The sequence below is a fragment of the Ursus maritimus genome, unplaced genomic scaffold, assembly GCF_017311325.1.
Source record: "Ursus maritimus isolate PB19 unplaced genomic scaffold, ASM1731132v1 scaffold_3, whole genome shotgun sequence".
Taxonomy (NCBI): Eukaryota; Metazoa; Chordata; class Mammalia; order Carnivora; family Ursidae; genus Ursus; species Ursus maritimus.
Genome location: NW_024425563.1, coordinates 46,836,684 through 46,855,074, shown reverse-complemented (window position 1 = coordinate 46,855,074; position 18,391 = coordinate 46,836,684). Strand labels below are relative to the sequence as shown.

At 43.9% G+C, this 18,391-nt stretch overlaps 1 protein-coding gene across 2 annotated transcripts in view; it reads right to left on the bottom strand.

Moving 5' to 3' along the window:
* The window catches only part of JAZF1 (JAZF zinc finger 1), a 319,574-nt gene extending 302,114 nt beyond the window's left edge, over positions 1 to 17,460 (bottom strand). The window contains exon 1 of one of the 2 annotated variants that reach the window (XM_040644149.1): positions 17,095 to 17,460. In XM_040644149.1, the coding sequence (XP_040500083.1) occupies positions 17,095 to 17,209 (115 nt within the window). In that variant the 5' untranslated portion in view covers positions 17,210 to 17,460. The remainder of the gene's footprint in view (positions 1 to 17,094) is intronic. The other variant, XM_040644148.1, reaches the window with a different exon arrangement.
* Between the last annotated feature and the right edge of the window lie 931 nt (positions 17,461 to 18,391).

Genomic DNA, 18,391 nt, shown 5'->3' with positions numbered 1-18,391 from the left:
CAGGACCAGTTGACCAGCAGCATGAAGCAGAGCCACCCAGCCGAATCACCTTGCAGACCAGAGAGCACGGGAGTAACTGCTTACTGTTGAGAGCCAGTGAGTTTTGGGATAGTTTGTTATGCTGTATTACTGCGGCGGTAGCTGACTAATGGCATCATCATTTTATATCAACTGGAAAGGCTAAATTACAGGTACAAATCTATGTATTTCTGGGTAAAACATACTGTGTGATTATTCCCTTGGACTGCACAGGCATCCTGTAACCCAAAACACGCCATTTCTCAATTACCTGAAAAAAGATACTGGCAGGTTAGAATGTAGAGAACAGGGGCGCCTGGGTGGCTCAGTCAGTGAAGCGTCTGCCTTCAGCTCAGGTCATGAGCCCAGGGTTCTGGGATCGAGCCCCATATCCAGCTCCCTGCTCAGCAGGGACTCTGCTTCTCCCTCTCCCTCTGCCCCTCTCCTCTGCTCATGCTCTCTCTGTGTCACTCTCTCTCTCTCAAATAAATAAAATCTTTAAAAAAAAAAAAGTAGAGAACAGGTTCATATACCCTCAATAAATACAAAAGCTCATTTGACAGCGAAATGTTTATGCTAATGTCTCCTCATATGATACAGATGTGGAAGAGAAACCAGAATCTATTTTTCATGGAAGAGATATATAAAATACAAAAATTTCAGAATAAAAAGGGTACTGATGGTAAAATAGTATCTTTAGGCTCATGGTCCCTATAATCTCCCTCAGTAATTTTTCTGTCCTTTTGTCAATATCTTTCAGGTTACTATTACCAAGACCATTCTCTCCCCTCTTCCCCCCACAGCCTACCCCCACCCCCGTTTCTGTCAATACTCCCGTCACTAAAATCTCTTAAGATTTCACGAAGCTCCTGAAAAAAAGTTTTAAAGAAATCTATAGGTCACAGTTTAGGAACTGTACCAAACATTACTGTTTACTGCATCGTGATTATTGGTAATTCTTGTTTTCACTCCCACTCCAAAATAAAATAGCAAACACTTCATGAATTATGTTAGTTAAATGAATGAGATTAGTCAAAAATTTTTATTTCAATATCGATTTTGAAATATTAATGGGACTTTTAGGATTGAACAAAAAGTGAACTAGATTTGAAGAGATCTAGAGGCCAGTTAGTTTCCCAGATCTCTACGGGGCTTTGCAGGGGGTAATGGAGGCCTTAAGTGACTTGAATGTTACAGAAAGCATAGTGAAAACTATAACCATAATAAACCTACACAACACTCCATATCATTGTTGAGTCTGGAATTAATTTTTTTTAAGATTTTTTAAATTTTCAGTACAATCTACCCCCAGGTGTGGGGCTCGAACTCACAACCCCAAGATCAAGAGTTGCATGTTCCAGAGATTGAGCCAGCCAGGTGCCCCATGGTTGGAATTATTTTAACTCTATTTGGTGACACTGGCTGACACACAGGTCTCCATGTGAGGTCCTGACGATGGCTCCCATCCTATCCTCCATCACGTCCCCTTTCTCCATCTTCTCCCAGCACTCCAGCCTCCTTGCTGCTCCTTAAACATACCAGACACTCCTGCTCTGACCCTTTGTCCTAGCTGGTCCTTCTGCCTGGAACACTCTCCCCCCACCCTGAGACCCGAACGGCTCCTTCATGCCCCAACTTCGTTCAAGCCCCTTCAGAGATGCCTTCCTCTCAGAGGCCATCTCAGACCTCTCAAACAGGCCTCTCAACCTCTGTCTTCTCGTCACAGCATTGTGACTTTGAAGTTATCTTAAGGATTTGTGTTTTTTTCTTGCTGCTCCCATGAGCACGGACTGTGTGTGGTTCACTACAATACTCCAGCTCCTGGAGAGTGTCTGCAGAGTTTGCACTCAATAAATATTTACTAAATATATAAACGGGAGTTTTAGAAGTTGCTGCATGAAAGAAAGAAAGAAAGAAAGAAAGAAAGAAAGAAAGAAAGAAAGAAAGAAAGAAAGAAAGAAAAGAAAAGAAAAGAAAAAGAAGGCATTTACTTATTACATCAGATTGTTGGACAAAAATCTTCCATTGCACAGAATCCATGGGGAGGGAGAAGGAAAATAATGAAAGGGACCCTCAATGATAAGAGTTGGAAACCATTTTCTTCTTCATCTACAAAGAAGTCACATAAGCTTGGACCCGCTGGTTAACTGTATCAGATCTCAGTGTACTCTTTAAGGGGGGAAACCATCGGCAGTATATTCTGTAGGACTGAAAATGATTTCAGTCATTGTCAAATACCATTTAGAAACAAAGAACTTAAATTTCCTCTGCAATCAGTATACAACTCAACTATCGCCACTCGACCTTCTAAAACAAGGCCTACCCTGGAACTTCCCAGAGAAGCTTCCAGCATCTGAGTTTGTGACATTTCAAGGACTGTTATTAAAGAGATGCACAGCCAGTTAGCCAGGAGAGCACAGCATTTGGTTAGACTCCTGTAGTCATGTTCTTGGACTGCTTTATAAAAGCCCCACAAATCCTCTCAAATGAGTCACAATAAATCTTTACAAACAATACATACAAAATCACCTCCTGTTTTTCCATTGCTTAGTTGGTGCAACATGAGAAAATTATGTTTTCTGTTTATATAGTTTAATAAACCTCTCTAGACTCTTAAAATGCCTTTTCTCCCAAATGGAAAATTATATTTATCAAATATGGAAGTCATTTTTCTAATCACATGATCTAACGTCTCAAAAACTTAAATCTGGATAAACAATCCTAAATTAAGGCTGGTATATTTTGAAACAGCAAGAATTTGTGTGTGGAATGTTTTAACAGCTCATGGATTCCTATGACCACTCAGTATGACTTATACAAATACAAACCAAAACTCTACCAGGGAAATCAAATTTCATCAAATATCTCAAAGTAAAAATGCTTAACCAAAACCAGAAATGTGTAATGTTAGTTTGATTCTTCTTCTTCCATCATATTATGGAAACATAAAGAGGACAGAAGAATTTGCGGAATGTGGCACTGGCGGCATCATCATGGGCGCAAGAAGATGGTACGGTAACAGTAGCGTTAATATTTACAGGATGCTTCCTTAGCTGCTAGGCCCTTCATAGGCATGTTTTTATTTAATCCTCATAACAACACTCTGAGATAAATACTATCTTCACCTGACAGAAGTTGAGGTCCAGATGAGTTAAATAACCTTGGCCAAGGTCACACGGCCAGCAGGGCTCAGGGCAGCACCACTACTCACGCCACAGGAAAGCCTCCCACACAGCTTCCTCCAGAAGGCAATGAAAGGGGCCAACTAGAGAGCTTCCTTTTCTTCAGAATTCACCAGAGTTCCAACAGCTAACATACCAAAAAAATGTGGTATCTCACCACACCTTGAGATATGTACCATAATTCCCATTTTAGAGTTTAAAAAAAAAAATGAGACACAGAGAAGTTATATACTTGACAAAAGGAACAAAGCCAGGATCCCAAGTGAAGTAAGTTGGCTCCAGCAACCACAGGCTGGACCACTGTTCTACTGTCGCTCCCTCTGCTCCTCCTGGCTAAGCGCTCTTGCCCACTCATGACTTTAACCTCCTCGGCTTCTTCATCGACGGAACTAGCTAGTTGGACTAGATCACCTCTAAGTTTCCTCCTGGCTTGTCAGTGATACAGTACTCAAATTCATCGGCTTGAAATCATCTTTTTGCCATGATGAAAACTCGTAGGACAGAGTATTTGAGTGGTCCTCCTTTTTTTCCTCTGGGGGAGAAAATGCACCCAATAAGGATCCTAATATACTTTGAGGATTAAAGCTCATTTTTTAGAATTTTGTATAGTATAAAAGAAAAATTTGAAGTCACAAAGCTTTTAAAAAATAGTTAACCATTTCCTGAAAAGAAATGGAAATTTAAAAACAACAAAATTATAAGCTACTGTTCTTTCCATTACACCTTCTGTAGTTTGTAGAGCTTTTTTGCTGGAAACAACGGTCTTCAAGCATCTATACATACACCATTAAAACACATGGCCCATCATCCGTATCTCATTAAATACAGTGATTAGCAGGAGTGGAATCGTTTTCTTGCACAATGTTTTAAAACCATCTAGACTGGTTGCAAACCAGTATTAAGAAGAGAAATTTCATATAAAAATCTTAGTTCCTAGCTTCTCTCTCCCAAACAAGGACAAGGATCTGCCAACAAAGGCCTGCACTCCAACCTGACAACACTGGGCCACAGGTGAGTGGCAGCTGCCTTTGTAAGCAAAGCCAGGGCTCTCTCTAGTTGGCCAGAGTGGTGAGGACCACTCCCAATTAGATTGAATTTGGTCACTTTGCTCATACACTGTGTCCTGAGGGCATCGAGTTTGAGAAGTTTAGGAGACAGGTTTCCCAGTTTGGGCATTTCTGCTTGAACTACATACCTGAGATAGTATCACAGCTTCAAAACTGTTCTACATTAAACACTTGCCTCCAGTAAAACTAAAAATTACACCTATAGAACTGAAATTCAAAAAGGTCTCATCCCTTTAAAAGCGTTATTCCTCTAAAAAAAAAAAAAAAAAAGAATGAAATCCACAACCTTCACAATGCTAGTTATTGCATTAGTGTAACCCACTGGGTTCCCAACTCTGACAACAAATTGGAAGCAACACTGATTGACAGGTGCTCAGACCCAGATCACCCCAGCTCAATCACAACATAAGCTCTGGGGCTGGAGCCAGAGACAGCTATCCTTACTTTTTCCAGGTTCACCCATGTGATTCTGATGACAACTCATGTTGAAAACTGTTCTCATGTAGGGACTTATAAATCAGTAAGACGGATTGCCGCAGGCCACCGATAAGAATAATTCTCATTACTTTACGATATATATTACGTTAACACTTAAGTGCCATTATCTTTCCAGGTTTTGACGAAACATTATTTCTTTATTCTAACATCTGATGTGAAATGTACATATAACTTCCCTTAACCAAATTTCTTGTCTGGTGTTCCCATATTTCGAACAAATATTTTGGTGTGGGCCCCTGAAAGTGCTCAGTGCTGAAGTGAGGCCAACGTACAAAAGGGAGTTTCCAACTCAGAACACAGAGACATACCAGTTTAAAGCACACGCTGTCAGCCAGTGAGTTGGTGCCAAACTCCAGATGTCTAGTGTCAGAAATATCCTATCAAAAGATCTCCTCCGTAAAGATCTAAAATTGAAACTCTCTATAGATTGCTTGGGGCCTATGAAATGCCTGAGAGAGATCTGCTGAGCCCTGAAGAGGAATTCTAGTCCACAGTTCACCGGCCTATCAGTTCTTCTAATAAAGCGAGATTAGCTGGGGAGAGGGGAGGCCTAGAAGTTCATCTAGAATTTCTGAGGTGAAGACTTTCTGGAATATGTCCTTAGCTTACAAAGAAACTTCAATACCCCATTTCTTTCATTTGATGTTTGATACCTGAAGAAGCATGGGCATAATAATTTATGCTTATTACCATGCTGCTCAGTTTACTTAATGGCAAGCTGTACAAATACGTCTTTACAAATTTCCCTGCTTTTGCCATTACTTATATAATTACACTATGTACTGACAATCAGGGAGCAGAATTAGCATTCAAGAGACTTCTGCTGAATGATTAGGTAAGAAAAACGGTGCTTCTATTGTAAGCCCAGATGTGCTCCTGCACCAGCTGCTTAAGGCCTGGTGATGAAGTAACAGGACCTAGAAAGTGCTCTCTCTGTGAAGGACACCAGGGAAGTGTCCGGCAGGAAGGTCTCTACACATACCCAGGGCGACTCGGGCTTCAGCTCTTCGTTCACACTGTTTATAGCTGGGTCCCGTTAGTCATCATCAGTCCAAACAAATTTTTAGATGAATGCACATGAACATAATGCCAATACTTGAATCTGGAAACCTAAACTAAAAGAGAAGTTTGTGTATAGTGTTAGGTATTATGTTTGTCAGGAGTCTCCCACCCCCAGAGAAGTATCTGTGAGGGAGGGAAAACTAACTAGTTAGCACCTTTAGATAATTCGGTAATTACAACCACTTTAGAACTGCCAAATTAGTCATTCCATTGTTGTTACTGTGATGATGTGATGCTCGTGGACCCTCCCAACCACCGTAAACACCTTCGGGAGTCTGGAAACATTTCTATTTCTTTTTTTTCAAATCTTATTTGTTTGTTTTTTGAGACAGAGTGCACCTGGGGGATACGGGGTGGGGGGGAGCAGACGGAGAAGAGAGAGAATCCCAAGCAGGCTCCACACTCAGCTTAGCACAGAGCCTGATGCGGGGCTTGATCTCATGACCGTGAGATCATGACCTGAGCTGAAACCAGGAGTGGGACCCTTAAGTGACTGAGCCACCCAGGCGCCCCTGGAAACATTTCTATTTCTACCAGAAGGCAGGCATCAAAGTATCCCCCCAACAATCCAAACTGCTGCCTTTGCAAAGCCAACCTTTCTTCGGTATGTGAGCCACTCAGGTATAGAAGAGCCTTTATAAAAATGTAAGCATCTTGCACAGGGCCACAACGTAGGCTGTATAGAGCGGGTACGAAGGTACAGGAGGCCACCTGAGAGCAAAGCCCACCCCCCCACCCTGAGCATTTTACTGGTTGCGCACTATCAAGCTACATTATTTGCTCTACGTCCTGGCCGATGTCTCGCGTCAAATGGAACAAATGCGGCATTCTTTTTTTTTTTTTTAAGATTTTATTTATTTATTCGACAGAGATAGAGACAGCCAGCGAGAGAGGGAACACAGCAGGGGGAGTGGGAGAGGAAGAAGCAGGCTCATAGCAGAGGAGCCTGACGTGGGGCTCGATCCCATAACGCCGGGATCACGCCCTGAGCCGAAGGCAGACGCTTACCCGCTGTGCCCCCCAGGCGCCCCCAAATGCGGCATTCTTAAGCAAGGCGTAAAAAGCAATTAGCCTGTGCCTCACTAGTAGCTGGTTAATAAACAGCACCTATTGTTACTATTTTACACAAACAACAAGACTGTCAGAACTGCCAAGTTAGAAAAACCTAAAAGGTAGTTGCATTCAAGATTGAAAATTCTGCTTTATAGTCCAAGCTTGTCCTCACCCCAGCCCCCTGCCTCCTTTAGACCAAACTGCCCCAGCAGAAAGGTGAGAGGAAGCAAGATACGCTTTTGTCCTAGTATTGTTTAAGTCCTAGAATGTTCTAGGCAACCACATATTGTAGGTAAGGCAAGAAATCATTCAATTGAGCTTCATAATATCCTCAATATGGAACAAGCCTCACCAAGTTCAATCCCCAAGTGTGGAAAGAAAGACATGGATTCCTCTTTCAAATCTACTTAAAAAAATAAAGTCTTCTTCAAATTCCCTTAATATAAACTGCTTGGACTAACTGCATAACTGGTATTTGTGTCTGCCATAAACATATATATAAACACATAAACATATTATTCCTCACATATACACACTTCCAAAGAAGATTAGCTTCAAAGATGTTTTTCACCACCCAAAGTTACCTTTGAACTTACTCTTCTTACCATCCAAAGCACTTCTCAATTTTTATTTTCATTTCATTTCTGAAAACACTTCTTGAAGAAGAGGCTAGGAAGATGACAAGGTCCATCCTCCAGGAAGGGGCTGGAGGCCAAGTATACAAGTGGTTACCCTGAACTATGGTGGCCAGGTACTACAGGACAAAGAGGGAAGGACCAGTTATAATGACGCTGTTTTCTGTGGTAGGAGAGGTTTTCTGTTCTGAAGGAAAATATTTGTTTTATAATCTTACCAAAATAAACATTCTGGTTCATATTTCACTAGACAACGTATTTAACTAATATGATAGCATATTCAACTCCCAATTGGAAGTACTTCTAGGATGGGGTAATGTTTATTTCATAGGCTTGCAATGAGGGTGCATTAAATATTGTATAAAAATTGGTTAATACAATCTCTGGCACACAGTTGACTCCCTAATTGGTACCAAGAAATGGAGCCATACTTTGTGAGGCCTGCAGCTTTAGACTCTTCGTGGAAAAAAAGAATTACAAATACAAAATGATTACAAAAATTATTTATTTAAAGAAATCACAACAAAATACAAAATTTTTAAAAGCTAACATTACCAAAACATCACAAAATCAAAATCCAGAAAAAGAAACCAGTATGTGAATTCACCACCTGATACGCTGCTATAAATACTTCTTTTGGGCTTCATATTCTTTAATTACTTCTCGTATGACAATGATTTATATTAATATCATTTTCTGTGAGGTGCAAACATAAATCAGTCTTTCCTCAAGTGTGGGTGATCAGTACTTATTTTTAATTATTGATAAATCAGAAAAGTTACTTTCAGGCTCACAGCTGCTTATTGGTAAAGTCATATAAACTTTTGGGATCACTATCAAACTTGTAAACACCTTTTTAAATTTTCTTTCCTATATGAGCCTTAAGAATTCTGGGCATTTCAAGCTTTCTTGTGCATTGATAAGACTTCAAATATTCTTTATGTTGATGACACTCATTAACCAGTTTGTTGTCAATATTTTTTGTTGTTGATACACACACGCATGTGTCAAATGAGCAAGAAATTTAAACACCGAATTTCTATTATAAAAACAGTGCATTTGTAAATGTATACTATCTCACATTGCACTATATATAATTATATATAAATAACATAATATGTAAATATATATAAGTATATATAAATGTAAAATATATAACATATAATACACATATAAATATATTATATGCTATATTGCATTATTGAGTATATTCCTAACAGAAGGAACTTCCATATTAACTACACTTAGATAAGAACTGAACTCCCTACTTAAAATTGTACACATTTAACAAACAGAAGAATTTTCCAGACTCGCTTCTGGCTCCATACATTTCAAACTAATTCTTACTGGTAGATGTCATAGTACACATTCATACTGCATTACCACCTCTGGCCCCGCCCCTTTGTGTAAGGGCCCCAGGCGAGCTGGCATAGTGGCATGTGTTCCTGGGAGGTGATTTCCATATTCGGATAGCTACGCATAACTTAACTAGACACAGAGATGACCATGAATCATAGAAATATGTACCATTAACCCCAAACTAAATATGTCCCAAATTCAAGTTCCCCGTAGCTATATCTCAAAAATACTCTCAACTCCAAGGTCACTGAACCCAAGGAGATGCGTTATAGAGGGGAAGTCAGAGTAGAAAAGAAAAATGTTAACCAACTGCTGTTAATCTTACTTTTTCAAATTTTACAAGTTATGACCCCAAGAACAGACTGCTGCACACTGCCAGGGCTCCTCCAGGACCTGGGAGAAGATGGCATGGGTCCTAGAAATGTATTCACAAATGGTCAACACGATATTGTACAAGTGTGGGGCCCTGGGGCTTGACCTTCACTAGCTTCACAACAAATCTGCCTCTGTGGTCCCTATAATTACTCATCACTTATCTCAGTCTGTACGTACCTGGGGTTTCCAAATAAATTTCAATTCCTTGGAAACAGGAAGTACTGTCTGAAGTACTAGCATATATAGTAAATACTCAAAAATGTGTGTGGTAGGGGCGCCTGGGTGGCTCAGTCAGTTAAGCATCTGCCTTGAGCTCAGGTCGTGATCCCAAGGTCCTGGGATCGAGCCCCACATCCGGCTCCCTGCTCAGCGGGGAGTCTGCCCCCACCCCTACCCACCTGTGCTCTCTCACTTGCTCTCTCAAGTAAATAAATAAAAAATCTTAAAAAAAAAAGTGTGTGGTAGTCCTCACTATACATAGTGATTTTGACAGAGAGACAGAGTAAAGAGAGATATAAAAGTATATATGTCTTATATACACACATGTATGTACATACACATGTATATATGTACACACATATATACATGTGGGTGTGGAGATAGTCACATACATGTATATATTGTTTAGACATGTATTATATACATGTATTTTATATACTATATGCCATTTATCTATATAGTATATCTAGATATCAATTCTCTATATAATACCAAAGAAACAGTGAGTCGTTCCACATTAATAACTAGAACACGGCATCTAGATCTTGTCCCATCAAAGCGGTCTATCTCAGAAGAAAGTCACCATTATAGCCAGGCAGACAATGAACAGGACTTCATTTAGGAGGCCAGTGGGTGAGCCAGGGCAAGGGCCACTCTGGCCATTAGGAGACTATCAATGCTGGACAGAGAGTCTGGAGTTAGTGACCCAAGAGGAGTCACTTTGACTCCTGCCAGAGTGGAGAGCGAGCTACTGGGAAGACTTCATCCTTAAAGATAATATCCATCAATGCAGTTCCTGCTTGCAGCTGGTCTTAAAAAAAAAAAAAAAAAAAAGGTGAAAACTACTGCAACATTGCAGAGTTTAGTGTGAGGGGAAAATCCAATTTTCTCTAATCTGATTTAGCATATTAAAATTGAAAGGCTTGCTTTTTTCCAAACAAATATCCAGTAAATTTCTGACATTTGCAGTTTCTGATTTTCAGGTTTTAAGTAAAAAACATGTGCTATTCAACACTTGAGCGAGGTCTACATGGAGCAAACCTATTATTTCATCATGAAACAAAATATATTATCTTAAATCCAGCAAGTTCAGTAGTATACAGGCCATGGCAGCACTGTCAAAATCTGAGGGCAGGGGTAAGGATGGGATGGGGGAGAGAAATATAAAGAAATGTGGGGTCTGGTTCTTGTCCTCAAAGCAAAAGCTAGGGGAAAAGGGAGGATATTAAGGGGTTTGATAGCATTGTCCTGTCTCTCAGATCTCTTATGTTTTAATAAGGCCTTTAACTTCGAGACAGATCTTAGGAAAGCCCCTCTCATCAAGTGTCACCAGCCTGCTCGCCCGTGAGGCTTCTTCTCTGTCATCACTGGGAAGAATCGGGTTTTCTGAAAAGAGCCAGCAGTTTGCATCTCTAGACCTGTCTTGGTGGGAGAGGTCTCCAAAATATGGGTATTCTAAAGGAAGCTATTTTCCAAATATGGAGGCTTTTGTCAGTCGCAGACAGTTTTTCTGTCTGTGCATCTCAGTCACACATCAAAAAACATGGACACTACAACATGAAAACAATCAGAAGCTTATGACATTTACGAGCTCGAATGTTCACTAGCAATGGCCCATAAAGGGTGATCTGACTATTTACAGGTGAGAACTGGCTCAAATGGAAAACTGTTCTGGAGAAGACTGTTTAGTTTTAGATTTAGGGTTCCCCCACACTGTGTGGTACGTAGGCATACTCACGCACACGCATGCACTTGAAATCTCACTTGGCTCTGTACCTGGGACCTTCTTGCGAACTATGGGAGGGAGTAGCGGGGCATCTTGCCGCCAAACCACAGGGTGCGGGCAAAGAGCAGGGCAGACAGTGACAAGCCTTTCATTCATTCATTTACTCCTTCAGTCATTCCTTCTCCCCACAGGAAATGTCCTCATAGGAATGTGCCCACAAGCTCAAAGCACAGTGCTTCTTTCTAGCCCTGGGTTTTTCCAAATAAATACAGGCCACAAGCAAAGGCCATGTTGGAGGCCACTGGCCTTGACACCACTTTCCAGTCCACAGTGGCAAAGGCCTCTGCCAGCATCCAAAGTACCTCTGGCCACAGAGAACAGAAAGTGGCCAGAGCCCGTAACCCCAATGAGGGACTGTTGAAGGGTTTCCCGTTTCCTATTCGCAACCTTTCCTGGGAAGGGCCTGATGATTTCACATAGTTGTAGGTGGACACAACAAATATTCTGTTAACCTCTACCGTAGACTTTCATAGTAGGATTACAAACAGACTTAAATGGTTAGTACACAAAATGGCAAGAAATTGGGTGATTATACCGTAAATGCGTACTTTACACTTAATCTTCCTCTGCCACTGCATGGGGTAGGTGCTGTTAGCGTCCTCATTGTACAGAAGCAGAAACTGAGGCACAGTGAGGCTGACAAGTGTCAGAAGTGTATATTCAAACCCAAACATGCTGCATTCACTATGCTGCCTCTCAGATGATCCCCACTTCGAAAGTTCAGAGCTACTTTCTAAAGGAGGAAACACAGACGAATTGTGTCTAGAGGGGGAGTAGGGACATTACTATCTAGTTCTTCACCCATCTGGCAATTTGGCATAGGCCCAGCTCTGCTACCGGTCTGAAATCCAAATTCCAGTTCACACTTGCCCAGCCATGGAAACTTAAGGCAAGTTATGTAACCTTTCTATGTCTCAGTTTATTCACCTATAAAGTGGGGATAATAAGGGCCTACTACCTATTATATATACCCATCGTTATAACAATCTATGGTGCTACTTTAAAAGGAGAATGCAAATATTTACTAAATTATTGTTGGAGCCAAATTCTACACTATTGGTCGTACAGTAAGTACCTTATTTTTCTGTCCAGGGACTTTGACCTTTACTGATTAGATGGTTTACAAATCTACCCTCTGAAATGAAGCAGCATGGATTTTTGGAAATGAGGAAACTAAGAAATAGAATCCACAAGAAACCTGCTGACATGCAGGGTCAAGAACCACCAAGTCACAAGCACGGCAAGCCACTAGGTCAATAACATTTCATCTCCTAATGGGGCCTCTACAGGAAAATCTGAGTCAATAACAGCAAAGCTGAGGCTCCTAACATCTGGGGAAAGCTCTAAATGACCTTTTAGTTGAGGACCATCACAAGAAAACTGAATTGGGTCAGATTCTCTGTTTCAGTTTAAGAGGTGCGGTCTGCCTTGGGGCCTTTGCATTGTCTGTTCCCTCTGCCTGAATCCTGACCTTCCGCATATGTCCTCATGGTTAACTTCCTCACTTCCGTCAAGGTTTTGTTACCTATCAGCTTCTCAGTGAAGCCTACTCTGACCAAGCAATTAAAAATTCTAACACTTCCTCCTCTCGGTCTATCTCAGCCTGCTCTAATCTCTCCCTTTTCCATAACCACCTTCAACACCTGATTTAATTTATTTTTATGCTGAGTGTTTATTGTCTATCTCCCACCACTAGAACATAAAGCCCCCAAGTTGGGATGTTCGTTTGTTCACCAAAAAATACTAAGAGCCTAGAACTATGCCTGGTATAAAACAGATACTAAACATATATTGTTATATAAATAAATTTAACATGCAGAGGTACTTTTACGCATGTACCAAATAATCAAATCTGGCAAGAATGATTAAACAGTTCCCTTTCTGAGACCAAAAGCCAAAAGATTTCTCAGCACTGAGATGCACAGACAGAGCAGGCATTTCATGAGTCTGTGACATTGACCTTCAGTGCTAAATTTAGTGCCCTTGGTGTTTCTGTGCTTCCTAGTTACCAGTTTAGCTTCACCTACCTAGGATGTGCATGTCAAGAGTGTTTCTACAAACTCAAGTATCTACTCACAGTAAGAAGCAAACAAATCTTCATCAGCTTTTCCTGTCTCCAGGAAACAGGGCTGGGCTATGAATGAATTGAGAGCAAAGCTGATTGAGAAACACTTCACAATTGCAGGGCTATGGGATTTCTAGGCAATTTAAGTTGAGGGGAGGGCTTCAGCTGAGATACCAGGGTTGTACACGGAGACAAGGACTTCAGTACTAGACCAGCGATGAAAGGCAAGGACCAACACAGGAACACAGGTGTTGCGCTCCTCCAGGAGGAAGAGAACTAAGACAGAGGATGGGGGAAAATCATACTTCCCTTGACTCTACAGCCCCAAATCCTTATTCCTATGGGTACAGGAAAATGGTTAAAAACAAGAGCTAAATGCACATACATAACAGAACAGAGATAGCTATTCTCCACTTACTGCACTTAATTAACCTGAACTAAGTGTCACAATTATAACGAAAACTCTGGGCCTTGCACACCAAAGGCCCTGAAAAATCTGTCAAGCAAGAACGACGCCATAGTCCCAAGAACCTTCAGGTTATTACTGCTTAAGGATTCTGACTAGTGGTTAAATAGTAATAACTCAGAAAGGTCCCCAAGATGGAACTACCACCTGAGCATATTTCTAATACTCTTATAATTACTAAATAACAAGCTCTGTGAAAAAATAAAAGATAATATTAAAATAAATCTGTTAGTAGTCCTTTCACGCATCTTTTTAATGCGGCCACTCAATAACAAGGACATGCCATCAGAAAGTCAGTCATGAAAAATAACCACCTGCCTCCAAAAATTTGTAGACTGAACCATAAACAATAAATAAATACCACTTAACAATCCACACAGAGAACCTTCACTTGGTTCTCTGCTTGGTCCAATATATCTGCACTCATATCCCCTCATCAAGTATATTTATGAGTCACTGCCTACTGATCAGGATGTTCTCGAGGTGAATTCTTATTTGTGCACACAGGCCTGTCTTTATTTTTTTTTTTTTAAGATTTTATTTATTTATTTGACAGAGAGAGAGACAGCCAGCGAGAGAGGGAACACAGGCAGGGGGAGTGGGAGAGGAAGAAGCAGGCTCCCAGCGGAGGAGCCTGACGTGGGGCTCGATCCCAGGACTCTGGGATCACGCCCTGAGCTGAAGGCAGACGCTTAATGACTGAGTCACCCAGGCGCCCCACAGGCCTGTCTTTAAAAGCAAAGGGCCTCTCTCCGCTCAGCAAAGGCACCCAAAAATTTAAGTTCATCTCGTCCCTCTGGGAATTTCAAGTGTTTGTTCATTTTAGCATTTATTTTCCATAAAGCAGGCTGGTTTTAGACTAATTCCAAAGTATAGTCATTGTTAGCCTTGCCACACAGTGTGCCTAAGTCATAACTATTGTTATAAACTTAATTCTTCAATATTTTCATTAAAAGACTAGCCCTTTGAGGATGACCATTACTTAAAAGCTGAGTTTCAGAAAATTTACAGAACCTTTAACCCTCTTTAAAAATGTTTACCCAATACTAACAACAATTTCTGCAAACTTTAAAAGCTCTTTTGATCCACCAGCCACTTAAAATCATCTAATTGATTATAAACTAAATCCTCAAGGATAACTGCCTTTAACACATTTTAATAAATATAACTGATATTTTCTTTTAACCAGCTAGTCCAAGTAGGCAAGTAATGTGGGAAAATTATTACTCACCTTACATTAATTATAGTTTATCCTGAACTAGTGGAAGTGAATGGGATATGCAATGACAGCTCTCCCTAAGTCGGAAAATATTATTTATATATTTATGTAATACATATTTATTTTATTTATTTATTTGTTTCTATTATTTTCTATTTATTATTGAAAGGAAAGGAGTTTGAACTAACAAAATTTCTATTGGAACTTTGCATTACTGGAGTTTTAGTATTATTTTAAACTGCCCATCATGAAAAATCTGATTTATCCTTTAAGTACCTTCGGTTATGGCTATTCAATCACGATATGAATCAGCAAATTTGTTACTCCATTAAATTCCTGCTTTTAAGAGTACCAAAACTTGCCTAGTTCTTCTCTCACATCTCTATCAGAGGAGATGGCGGAAACTATCATACCCGTGTTTTAAAACTTTGTAAGTTTCAAAACCTGGACAATTATTCATCAGGATTATTTTTTTGAAAGACATTGGGTAGACATTTTCAATGATTACTTCCCATTCCGGATGCCCCTGCCCCTCATATTCTATGCTAAACAACAATCAACGCTTATTAAGCACCCACTGTGTGCAAAAAGAAAGCATTATACTAAGCAAAGAGCATAAGGCTCGGCCTCATTTTATTCGTGCATAAATACACAGCAGTCGTGACTTATTCTCACAACTTTGTAGAAAACGTGAGTTGCACCACATGGATGAATCCAGAGGATTCATTTGGAAATGGCTTTCTGGGGTTAATTTACAGGTTCTCCGTATTAGACAGCCCCGATGGGACATCATGCGGTCCCTTCCACCTTCCAGCCCACACAGGACAACTCGTGGGCGCCAGCCACACCTTCTGCAGGTGGCTGGATCGCCTGAGCCACATGAGCCGACCCATCTCTCCTCGCAGGGACGCCGGATAGGAGTATGTAAATGCGTACAAGGACTTCGTCGAATTCGAGGACTTGTTGAAAGGCCCCGGGGTCCTGGGCAGGAAGGGAAAGGAGCCGGGGCCCCCTCCCCCGCGGCCACCGAGTCCCCGACGCCCCGGGCGCTGCGCAGGCCGCCGCCGCGGATGCCGGGCGCAGCCGGCGCACCTCGGGCCTAGCACCATTGGAAACGCAAATCACTGAGTCGGGGCACATTTAAATGCCCGGCCGCGGCCCCGAGGGATTGCTCTCCGGCAGACACAGCCGCAGGGGCCTCCGGGGCCGCCCCGGCCTGGGGCGTTGGGCGCGGCCCGCGGGCGCCCCCGGGACCTCAGCCCGCAGCGCCCCGGCGTCCGCGCCAGGCCGTGGCAGGGGCGGGTGCCCAGGGCCCCCAGGCCAGCGTGCCCGGCCCGGCCGAGCGAGCCCCGCGGCGCGGGCAGAGAGGGCTAGAGCCGCGTCCTCCGCCCGCGGCCGCCGGCTCCCGCCCCCTCCCGACGCACCACACCTAGCAACCCGCGCTGACAGGACGCAGTGGCGGCGGCGGCGGGAGGAGGAAGCGGAATGGCTGCCGCGGTGGAGCCACCCCCGCCCCCCCCCGCTCCCACCTCCCAGCGGCTGCAGCCGCCGCCGAGCCCTGACAGCTCGAGCCCGGGCGGAAGCAGCGGGCGGCGTGCAGCGGCCGCCCCCCGCCGCCCCCCGGCGCCTCGGGCCGCCCCGACCACCGGGCCAACTAACTCCGCGCCCCTGCCCAGCGCCAGCCGCCCGGCCCAGCCGCGCCCTCCGCCCCGCGCCCCCTCCCCCGGCGCCCGGCCCCGCCGCCGCATCTCCCCGCCGCCGGGTCCCTCCTCCCGCCGCCCCCGCCGCGGCGCACCCCCACTCCCACCACTTCGCCGCCAGCGCGCACGCCCCTCGGAATCCCCCAGCCTGGCCGACCGCAGTCCCCGGCACCTCGGGGCGTCCGCCCCCTCCCCCACCCCGGCCCGCTCCCCGCCCCCCAGGCACCTCGCGCCTCCGCATCCCGTCACCCCCACGCCCCGGGCTTGCACACACCCTCCCGCCCCGCCGCCGCCTGCCTCCATCCCGGCCACCCCTGGCCATTCTGGGGTTCTCGCCTGGGCAGGAGTTTCCGCGCGCCGGGCACCCCCGCCCACCCCCGGGCCATTTACCGATGTGGTTGTCCTCGATGTGCTCGATGAGGTCGGCCAGGGTGGGGAAGTGGAGTCCGCAGCCCCCGAATCGGCAGGTATTGGAGAAGAAGGAGGCGGCGGCGATGCCTGTCATGGTGCTACATCGAGAGCCCCCCTGGTGTCGGCTCTGCGAGCGCCGGGCCGGCGGGCGGAGGGAGGGAGGGAGGGAGGCAGGGTGGGGTGAGGAGAGGAGGGGCTGGGGGAGGGGGAGAGAGGCGGGGTGAGGGGAGCGGAGAGAACGGGACGGAGGGAGAGGGGGCTAGAGCGATGAAGGAGAGCGAGGAGAGACCAGGAGGCAGAGGGGAGGCGGTGGCGGCGGCTGCGGCGTCGGGAGCGGCGGGGGGAGGGTGGGGGTGGGGGGGTGAGGCCGCCGCAGCTGGGAGGAGGGACCAGGGCGCGCGGCAACAGCTGTGCGGCCCCAACCTCGGCTCCTGGACCGAGGCCTCACCTGCGAGCTCCTGCCACCAACTTTATCTCTGTCGGCCTGCCCTTCACAGTTGGTAATACATGAAATCTCTTTGGAGCTTCCTTGGTTATGTATATTACCTTCTTGATACATACACATCTATTAATTACACATGCATCCCGCCATGAGAACTCAGGGAGTTACCCAGGCCCCACTCGGGGACGTTTGTTTGCACTTGGCCACCTGTCTAGGTGTGACACAGACATTCACAGGGGACCCAGGAAAGGTAATTGTGTGCACCTTACTCTTTAAACCTTTTTTTTTTTTAAGTCATTTTCTCTGGAGGTTTGTACTAATTGATTTTAATGAAATTTCCCTCTAGGCCAAAAGAAAATCTTAGCTTTATTTAAATTTCAAAATAGATTTCTTGATTGTCAAGTGCATTTGCCCGTGTTTTACATATGTACCACGTTTGTTATATTCCCTGCCCCTTTTGGGGAAACAGAAACTAAAATGATTTTATTTCCCCAAATTACAGCACCCCACTGTCCTATCTCAGTCTGGGAATTGACTCATTGGTCTCTCTGGGAAGCAAGACTATCAGCAGAAAGGACAGTGCATTGGTTAAGGCTAGAAGGAGTAAAAACAGGGTCAAGGGACATATTTACTCTTCATTTAAAAGAGAAAAGACTCCTACAATCAATCTTGATTACACCGTTCTGTGAACATTTAAACCATAATGTTGACCAGGTAAACACCTAAGTTGAATTTGGTAGCTCCCCCACCCCCAACACCAGCATTTTGCTAAGCATTCTGCTTAGAATCACTTACTTTCTGGTCCCCACCCCCAACCCCAGTTGCATTCATATT